The sequence below is a fragment of the Durio zibethinus genome, chromosome 11 (genome assembly GCF_047325235.1).
Source record: "Durio zibethinus cultivar Kanyao isolate XHJ-2024 chromosome 11, ASM4732523v1, whole genome shotgun sequence".
Classification (NCBI taxonomy): Eukaryota; Viridiplantae; Streptophyta; class Magnoliopsida; order Malvales; family Malvaceae; genus Durio; species Durio zibethinus.
The window spans coordinates 16,291,407-16,302,693 of NC_143172.1; the positions used below are offsets into that span (position 1 = coordinate 16,291,407).

Sequence of the window (11,287 nt, forward strand, 5' to 3'; positions counted from 1 at the left end):
AGAGAAAAATCAGATTACAGATGCCTTGGCTATCCTGACCGTAATGGTACGAATTAGTGACACTGTAGAGATTTAACCTATCAAATTAGATATCAAAAGCATACCAGTACATTGTGCCAACTTAGAGGAAAAGAAATATGGCCACCCCTGGTATCATGATATTGTACGATATCTAAAGAACCAGCATTACCTAGATCTAGCTACAGAAAATGATAAAAGAATCTTGAAAAGATTGGCCATGGGATTTTTTTTAGATAGAAAAATTTTGTACCAAAAAGGGAAAAACCAAGTGTTACTACATGTATAAATGCATTTGAAAAAAAAAATTGTTAAAGATATGCACAATGGTATATGTGTAGCACATGCAAATGGGCATATGATGACAAAATAGGTCATGCGAGTTGGATATTATTGGTTGACAATGAAAAAATATTGCATCAATTATGCTCGTAAGTGCCATAAATGTCATATTTATGCTGACAAGATTTATGCTCCACCCAGTGCCGTGCATGTCATAGCACCACCTTGGTCATTTTTTATGTGGGGAATGGATGTCATTGGGCCTATCACACCAAAAGCCTCGAATAGAAATAAATTTATTTTCGTGATGATTGACTACTTTACCAAATGGGTGAAAGTTGCCTCTTTCACAGCGGTGACTAGATCAGTAACCTGTAAATTCATCAAAAAAATAATTTACAGATATAGGCTTTCAGAAAAAATCATATCTGACAATGCAAATAATTTAAACAATAAAATGATGCAAAAAATATGTGCTCAATTCAAGATCAAGCACCATAATTCAGCTCCCTATCGTTCAAAAATGAATGGGATAGTGAAAGCTACCAACAAGAATATCAAAAAAATTCTGAAAAAGATGACTGAAACATACAAGAATTGACATGAGAAACTGCATTTTGCTCTACATGCATATCAAACTTCTATGCGCACCTCTACGAAAGTAGCTCTTTTCTCCTTGGTTTACGGGATGGAAGATGTGTTACCAGTAGAAGTAAAAATCCCATCTTTGAGGGTCCTAAAGGAAGTAGGACTAGAAAAAGCTGAATGGATTCGAGAATGCTATGGGCAACTAAACTTTATTGAAAAAAAAAGACTACAGCACTTTGTCATGGCCAATTGTACCAAAATAAGGTAATGAGAGCTCATGACAAAATGTCAAACCTCGTCAGTTTCGAGAGAGAGAGTTAGTGTTGAAAAGAATTTTTCCAAATCAGTATGATGATCGAAAAAAAAAAGACTTCGAATTGGAAAGGACCTTGTGTGGTAAAAAAAAGCTTTTTTAGAAGAAGCTTTGATCTTGTCAAAAATGGATGGAAATGAGCTTCCTGGTCCTGTCAATTTTGACGCATTAAAGAAGTATTTTGCTTGATTCAAAAAAATAAAAAAAAACATAAACAACATAAAAAAAATAAATTAAAGCTCAAGCCGAAAACCTAGAATGGCAACTTGGGTTAAAAAAAATGGTCTGGATTGAAAAGGCAGCTCAAATCGATAGGCATATCAGTGATAGTAAATTTTGAAGAACTTCGAAGTGTTGGGGAGTTAGGTTTTAATTGAACTTTTAAAAAGGGATCTGAGATTTATTGTCATGATTATAAGTAGTTGTCTTAGGGCACTTTTAGCCCAAAATAGCCATTTTCTGTGTATTTTTTTCACACCATCATTCGTACCTGATCATCTAAATAAATGAAAGCCATTTTATTATTCTCTTGATCTTACATATTGTTTTTCTTCTTTATATCTTGTCATGAATGGAAGAAATGCATAACTTACATCCTCATGCTTTGAAATTGGAATGATGATTAATAATTGAACAAAGTCATAAGAAGTATGTTACCTTTAAGGATTAAAGGAAATAAAGGCAAATAATGAACCTTACAAAAAAAAAAAAAGAACAAGAAAAGGGTAAAAATTGACTTCCATGGCTTTCTTCAATAGATAGGCGAATGAAAAGGTTTCTTTGCTAAAAACACGCCTTCACGCTGATGAAAAATGATTTTTGTGCATGTCGCCAGGCCAATGAAAGATGGTTTCTTTACCAAAAATGCACCTCTAGGTTGATGAAGAGTAACTTCTTTACCAAAAGGTGAAGGGGAATTTTTTCACTAAAATGTATAATGAAGTTAAACATGCATGATAATATCTGATGGTTTCTCTGCTAAAGGTATACAAAAAAGAGGATACAAAAACCTTAATACCACAATTGATGCTTCATTTGCATAAGACATGCACTTGTATTGTCCACTCATTAAATTTTGTCTCATGACCTGCGACATCCTCTCAATCATTTATTTTTGACATTGACTCAATCCTGGTCACTTTATTTTGACATGTGATTTAATCCTGATCACATGATTCATGGTTTCGTCTTGATCATTTATTTTCAACCTCAACTCGATCCTTATCGCTTTATTTCGACTCATAGTTTCGTCCTAGTCACATGATTCATGGTTTCATCCCGATTATTTTTTTTACCTTGACTCGATCCTTGTCGCTTTATTTCGACTTCTGATTTCATCCCGATCACATGATTCGTGGTTTCATCCCAATCATTTATTTTTGACCTCGACTCGGTCTTGGTCGCTTTATTTCGATTTGTGGTTTAATCCTGGTCACATGATTTGTAGTTTCGTCCTGATCATTTATTTTCGACCTCAATTTTATCCTGCTCGCTTTATTTCGAGTCATGGTTTTATCCCAATCACTGATTCATGGTTTCGTTTCGATCATTTATTTTCGACCTCGACCCAATCCTAGTCGCTTTATTTGACTTGTGGTTTAGTCGAGTCACCTGACTTTGGTTCAATCTAAGTCACTTTTCAAATTTAAGATCAGAATAAGCGTCTAAGTCTTTGCAACATTCTTGTCTAACAAATATGTGCAAAGATGGGCAGCTGTAGACACTCATTTTGGTTAGGGCCCAATTAGGCCTATTTTGATCTAGGCCCGATTAGGCTCATTTTGGCCCTAACCCACTAGGCCCATTCTCGTTCAGGCTCGTTCTGACCCATTTAGGTCTAATTAGATTTTTTATTTTTCATTATATTATTATTATTATTATTATTATTATTATTATCTATTCTATTATACTATGTTATATCATATTATATTATTATTATATTATTATTATTACTACTACTACTACTACTATTATTATTATTATTATTATTATTACTATATTTTTCTTTTTTTCCTTTCTTTTTCTTTTCTTTTCTTTCTTTCCTCATTTTTTTTTTTATTCTGATTCACATTAATCCCATGAATGCAATCCCAAGATTCAAGCTTGAGATTGATTCTGTTCGATTCCTAAAATTAGTCCTAAGACTGCCTATAAATTGGACTGATTCTAACATTGATGAATGCACAAAAACATAAGAAGAATGGAGAGAAAATTGTTGGAAAAATTTTGGCAGTAGGGGTTTTTAGGATTTAATCTTGAGGTTTTTGAGTTAATTTGTGGATTCTAGAAGTGAATTCAAGTTTCTGGGGTGAATTCAGGGTTGTAGAAGGTTTGGAGAGGGATTAGAATCATCTGAGAATTTTTTTTTAATTTTTTTGGATTTTTTTGGGTTTGGTTAAATTTTTCGATGAAGTATGAATTTTTCGATGAAGTTTTCGATGAACAGTTGAATTTTTTCATCACATTCCAGCCAATTTCCCAGAAACCGATAGTTTTCCAATTTTTGGTTGAATTTTTCAATAATATTTCCAGAAATCGATGAATTTTTCAATTTCGGTTGAAGTTTCTGGTGGAGATTTCTAGAGAGAAGACAGAGCTTCTCAGTCTAGAGAGAGAGAGAACAGAAGGAATTCTAAAGCAAAGGCGTGAAAATTGGCTTATATAGCTGCCTGAAACAACGCCATTTTGATAAGTCAGGATCAACACGTCAACTCGAAGACTCGCTCGCTGATCCGTGTCTCGACCTGACCCGATCGTAAGTTTTCTTTTTTCTATTTTTATTTTATTTTCTAATTTTATTTTTTTATTTTATTTCTAACCCATTTTCTTTATTATTTCTGTTTTCTTTTTAAAAAAAACAAAATAAAAAAATTTCTTTTGACGCTGATATCTTTTTTTTTTTGAAAAATACATTTCCAAAAAAAAAGAGAAAAAATTATTTTCTAACAATGAAATTAATTACTCATTATTAAATTATTTGATAAATTATAAAAATGAGTAAGGTTTGGATAATTTGAAATTAAACTGGTACCATCCCTTAGATGGACGTTTTGGTGATGTAAAAGGGGTTTTTTGAAAAATAATTTAATTTTTTAAAACAATTGATTATTTATTAAAAGATAAATTTTAAGAAAAAATAAATTTAACCTTATCTCTATAAATTATCATAGAATATTTATTCGAATTAATTTTTTAAATTACATTTATATAAAAAAATTTATAATTTGAAATTATTTTAATTTTATTTTGACTAATAAAAAGTTATTTTATTTTACTTTTAATTTAACACATAATAAGAATGGTGAAAGATAAAAATCATCCTATCATGCTCTAAACTATTACACACATCAAATATAAAATAAATAACATCATCTAATCTAATTACATCAATAATATTATATCATCCTATCATATCTAATCCTATGCAAATAAATGCACTAAAAGCCTTGTATTGAGCATCAAATTCTGCATTTTCAACTCCCAACATATTTTGTTAGGCAAAGTCGAAATACCTAACCAACCCATTGGTTTTCTCTCCTAGTGCAGGTTTTTTTTTTTTCTTTTTTAAGAATTGAAATATTAAAAATTTCATTGAAGGAATGAGACAAATTTCTGGTCCCACACCGCCATTTGGGTTACAGTTAGCAAGCCTAAGTCACAGAAGGGCGCAATTACAAACACTGTTGTTGCCATCAGCTGAGCCAATTGATATGGGAGCAAGTGCGGCCCGCATTTGAGACGGCTTCATGGCAATGGGTCTCCTGTACTTGTGTCAGAGTTGTCCCTCGCTGGATCGTCTCGGTTCAGCTTACAAGCTTGAGTCCAACTTTGATCCGATTCAATCCATTAAGATTAATTTTAAACTTAAAAATATTTTTATGTTTTTAATCTTTTAAAATATATTCTAAAATTAAACTTTCATTAAAATATATCAGTTATTAATATAATAATGTTATAAAGTTAGACTAAGCTTGAATTAAAAAAAATTCATATCTACCTCGATCTAAAGATAAATGAATATGAGTTAAATTTATTTAATTAGTATATGAATATGAGTAGGTTCATAATAAAGTCTATAGATATATGGATAGAGGAATATGTATTGAACCCATCAAACCTATTTAATTATGGGTTAAAATAGGTAGGCTCGTTTAATTGGTTATGAATATAGTAGCTTCATAATAGATATATTGATAAATGAATATGAATTCAAGACACAAATGATTAATGTTAAAACATCGTGTCAAAGTTAAAGATCATTTCCCCAAAGCTCATTCCACTTTTATCACTTGTATGTTGTCCCATGCATTTAAATTTAAACCACTTTTATCCACTTTAACTCTTTATTTAATATATTAGAGTAGACAAATAATTTTAATAGTTAAATTCATTAAATAAGATAAATAATCTAAAATCTTTTTTTTATTAAAAAATAAGATTTTAAATGTTATATTTATTTTTTTTACAAAAAAAATCATAATTTTAAAAATAAAAAAAATTATAAATATTAAAATTTTAATTTTATATAATTCAATTTAATTAAGTATTTTATTTTAAATTATAATTTTTTTAAATTTCGCATATTAGTCTTACACAATCACGAGAAAGAACCACAAAAAAATCAAGCAGTTAAACTAAAATTTTGAAATTTAGAAGAAGTAAAAAAAAAACAAATATACTGGTAGTTACCAACGACCCTTAATCTTTGCAGTACTCTTCGTCCTTTTTATCTTCGTAGTTTAGTGCATGTCGTAATCACCCAAAGAAAATATAAATCTAAAAATTTCAAATAAGGTACAGTAAATAAAATCCCAAATTGGCTTTAAGGATTAGGTTTTTTTTAAATTTTTTATTGCGGAAGAAAAGAAAAGGAAGGCAATCAAAGTAGTTAGGTTCAGAGTTGGCTTGCCTCTCAGCTGAATCGCTTTTAAAGTCTGCCAACAAGCCTGACGGTGACGTTCCTCTCTCCTTTTCTGAACCAAAATAAAACTCAACTCTTCCACTCCACAAACCAAACCAAAGAGAAGAAAGAAAATGGCTTCTTCTCCAAAGCTTTTCCTTCTCTTCCCCATTTCCTTCTTCTTTTCTCTCCTTTTTACTTCCACTCATTCTCGTCTCTCTCCGCAAACAACAACCACACTCGATGTCTCTTCTTCTCTTAAACAAGCTCAACATATTCTGACCTTCGATCCACAGTCTTTAAAACCCACCGCTCATTCCCAAAACGAAGCCCTTTTCTTCAACTCTTCTTCTGTTTTTTCCATTCCACTTCTCTCTCGAGGGTTTCTCCACAAAACCCACCACACCGACTACAAAACCCTTGTCCTATCCCGACTTCACCGTGATTCCGCCCGAGTCGACTCACTCACAACCAAACTCCTACTCACCGTGAATGGAGTCCAGAAGTCCCAGCTCCGCCCTCTCACCACCGAAATCCAACCCGAGGCGCTTTCCACCCCCATTATTTCCGGGACAAGCCAAGGTAGTGGAGAGTACTTTTCTCGGGTCGGAGTCGGTAACCCTGCTAAACAATTCTACATGGTTCTCGATACCGGAAGTGATATTAATTGGATCCAATGTGAACCTTGTACGGACTGCTACCAACAATCCGACCCCATATTTAACCCGTCCGCATCCTCCACTTACAGCCCGGTTTCTTGCTCGTCGAGGCAGTGTTCTTCTCTTGAAGTTTCCGCTTGCCGTAGTGGGAAATGTCTTTACCAAGTCTCGTACGGAGATGGGTCTTTCACGGTCGGGGAGTTTGTAACTGAAACGGTGTCGTTTGGAAACTCCGGTAGCATCAATAACGTTGCTTTGGGTTGTGGCCATGATAACGAAGGCTTGTTTGTTGGAGCTGCGGGTTTGCTTGGACTCGGCGGTGGATCCTTGTCTTTAACTTCTCAGATTAAAGCTTCGTCGTTCTCTTATTGTCTAGTGGATCGCGACTCCGCTGGCTCGTCGACTTTAGATTTCAACTCGGGGTTACCGGGTGACTCGGTGATCGCGCCTCTAATAAGGAGCCGAAAGGTCGATACGTTTTATTACGTTGGTCTGACCGGGTTCAGCGTAGGTGGGCAACCGGTTCAACTGCCGCCGGGACTTTTTAACATGGACGAATCAGGAAACGGAGGAGTGATCGTCGACTGCGGGACGGCCATAACTCGGTTGCAAACTCAGGCTTACAACGCGCTCCGAGACGCGTTCGCGAAATTAACTCAAGACTTACCGAGCACGAGCGGAGTGGCTTTGTTCGACACGTGTTACGACTTGTCGTCGAGGAGCAGCGTAAGGGTCCCAACGGTAGCGTTTCACTTCGGCAGTGGAAAGTCACTGGATTTACCTGCAAAAAATTATTTGATCCCCGTGGACTCATCGGGAACATTTTGCTTCGCGTTCGCTCCAACGTCGTCGACTTTGTCCATAATCGGGAACGTGCAGCAGCAGGGGACACGTGTCAGCTTTGATATAGCTAATAATAGGATTGGGTTCTCTCCTCATAAATGTTAAGACGGTTAATTATCCTGCCCTTTTTATCTGCGGTAAAAAAGGGTTAAGAAGAAGTTTGATTTCATAGGATTTTTAGGTGAATTTTTACTATTATTACCATTAGTAGTACTTTTTCTTGGCCGGAAAAATTAAATGGGGACTTCCACTTGGGTGGGACAGATTAAGAGGTTGGGTCCCACTCGAATAAATTCCAAAGAAAGAAAGAGGCTTTTGGATGGTGTGGGTAATTAATTATTATTTTGTGTGCTTTTTTACTTACAGTAGAGTAGTTCAGGGGCATTGTATAGTAAATCTGTTGAAAATTGAAGGGCAATTGATGTATTAGATTGTGTGTTGTATGAGTATGAAATGAAAAATATCTACGTTACATTGTAAACGCTTGCATGTGTGACACGTGGATGACAAAATTGCTGATCATGATTTTGATTTGTGTGACGGGAGCGCCGAGGGAAGCCAGAATCTCCCTTCCGCTTTTGATTGAATTTAAACGCTTTTGATTGCATTTAAATGATTGATTGATTGATTATTGGAGTTTTAAAAGGGTTGGTTTTGGGTGGAGGATTTGGTTTGCCTTTTATGGCTGCGTCTTCTCTTTGTTGATATTGGTGGTGGTGGGTGGGTCCACGCGTTTGTATGGAGAGTGGTGAAAAGAGGGAAACAGAAGATCACATGAGAGAGAAGGGGAGAGTGTGGGACCCGCAATAAAAATGGACTGGTCGTCCTCTCGGACAAATGTTGGTTTTAAATATGATGTATGTGTGTATGGTCCCACCTCCAGCGGAGGGGGAGTATTGTGGGGATCAGTTCCGTGATTGTCGGCAAGCGTTTTGATTCTTCTATTGTTGTTTCATTGGATGACACGTACAATATTCTACAGCCACAGGCCAGCGTTACTTTGATCCGAACTTGTTTTCCCGCCAATCCAAAACAATGAATGACCTCCCTCTTATTTTTCTTATTATTATTATATTTAATAATTCATACTTTTATATCATATTTTATATCATATTTTATACATATAATTATATAATATATTAAAATATAAATATGATATTAATTATATAATATATTTAAATTTTAAATATGAAAATAACACATTTAATATATATTTTATATATTACACATTAGATGGTACTATTAATAGTTATAAAATTATTTTATTTAAATATAACACGAATAAATATAAATAATATGAATATACATAAATAGATATGTTAACACACATATATATATATATAAATAGATATGATTAACACGGATGTATATAAGAAAACGATTAAAATAATAAATAACCATAAATTATTCTTCATTTATAACGTAATAAATTTGACATATTAATAATATAAAAATTTTACATATTAACAAAATAAAAAAATTAATACTCATTTAATATGTATTTAATATATATTTTTTAATTTTAATTCATATTGCATAATTATATTAATTTTTAGTATCAAATTCAAAATGATAAACTAATAAAAATTAAAGAATAAAATAGTAATGTATACGACTAAAATTAATATTTATATTTTATTTATATTATTGATAAAAAAATAATTTTATAATAATTGATAAATGAGTATAGTAATTAAATGTTTAAAATAATTTTTATATGATATTAAATAGTTAATTAAATATCAAAATTAAAATATTAAAAATTAAAGCAATATTTATATGTTTTTATAAATTAAAATAAATATAAAAAATGTTTTAAATATATTAAACATATTAAATGTATAATCGTATAATAAGATTAAATTAACGTGTTATTTATGTCATGTCATATGTTTAGACTAATAAACATATATACCACACAAATTATGTCGTATCAAAATTCGTATCGACACGAATAAATATGAAATATTTAAAAAAAAAAAAACATATACAATTTTTTTCATATTATTTTTATGTCATATCACCATGTCATTTCTAAAATTATCAAATATAATTATTATCATAATAAGATGATCTGTGGATTTTCTTAAATGAATATTTTGAGTTTTCATTTATCACAGCAATCATTTTCACTTTTCTCTGCATATCTCTGCAACTTAGTTTCTAAAATTTTTAACAACAAAATTAATAGAAAGATATATTAAAAATTAAAAAAATATATATATAACAATTTTTTTAATTTTATTTATAAAATTAAAAATTTTTCATGATCAATAAATCAAAAAGCAAACTCTTTGATAAAAAGTACATTTATCAATTTCTTAACTTGTGAAATTTAAAAGTTTGATACATAAAAAAAAATAAAAAACATAATAATCTCATTTATTATAAGAATAATTTGTGATTTTTTTAAATTACAAGAATTAAAGAAGTTACAATCATAATTAAATCTTGCATCCATATATAAAAAATAATTGAATATTTAAATAAATAAACCAATTAATAAATTAAAATTTAATTAGACAAATTCAATGTAAAGTTATATCAAATCCAGATACAATGAGACTTGAATCTAAGTGAAGTTGGTCTGCTCTTAAATTCAGACACTACGGCCTCTAGTCTCTTAACAAATTATTAGACTCATAATCTTATTACTCTGCTAAAAATAAGGGATTTGCAACAAAAGTTGACTCACCTCATCCTTACTAAAGAAGAGGACGTGGTTGTCTTGCACTTATCCAAGTTTGACAAATTCATATTTTCAGATACTTGGTATTAGATCAGAGATAGGAAACCTACAGTGACTTGTATAAATTAGTATGGAATTCCTCAACATTTTCAATTAGATTTGATAATTCATATTTTTATATCATGTCTCGTGTCGTATTTGACACGTGAAAAACATAAATTATTGAAACACGATGTAATATGAATTATAGAACATATTTAAATTTTAAACTCGAACACAATATATTTATTATACATGTTACACATGACGATATGATTAATATATGTATAATTAATTTATTTAAATATGATACGAATAAATATGAATAACATAGATATACACAAATAGACATAACTCGAAAACATATAAATAAATATGACTAACACAAATATATACAATAATACAACTAAAATAATAAATAACTACAAACTATCTATAATTTACAACTTAATAAACTTGGCATAGTAAAAATATAAAAGAATACTTACATATTAAAAAAATAAAAAAAAATTAATACCCATTTAATATGTATTTAATATATATATAAGTTTTAATATATATTACATAACTATATTAACTTTTAGTATCAAATTCAAAATGAGAAACTATTAAAGATTAAAGAATAAAATAATAATGTATAGGACTAATATTAATATTTATATTGTATTTATATTATTAATATAAAAAATAATTTTATAATAATTATTAAATGAATATCATAATTAAATGTTTAAAATAAATTTTTCATGACATTAAATAGCTAATTAAGTATTATAATTAAAAGATTAAAAATTTAAATAATTTTTATATGTTTATATTAAATTAAAATAAATATTAAAAATATGTTAAACGTGTTAAACATATTAAACGTATTAAATATATTAAACATGTACTCATATGACAAGATTAAATTAAATATATTATTCGTATCTATCACATATTTAAATATGTCAAAT

At 30.6% G+C, this 11,287-nt stretch overlaps 1 protein-coding gene across 1 annotated transcript; it reads left to right on the top strand.

The window, feature by feature from the left end:
• The first annotated feature begins 6,037 nt into the window (after positions 1–6,037).
• LOC111291336 (protein ASPARTIC PROTEASE IN GUARD CELL 1) lies at positions 6,038–8,084 on the top strand. The gene has a single exon (XM_022883012.2). The coding sequence runs from the start codon at positions 6,236–6,238 to the stop codon at positions 7,706–7,708; it is 1,473 nt and encodes a 490-aa protein (XP_022738747.1). The 5' UTR covers positions 6,038–6,235; the 3' UTR covers positions 7,709–8,084.
• Positions 8,085–11,287: the final 3,203 nt, after the last annotated feature.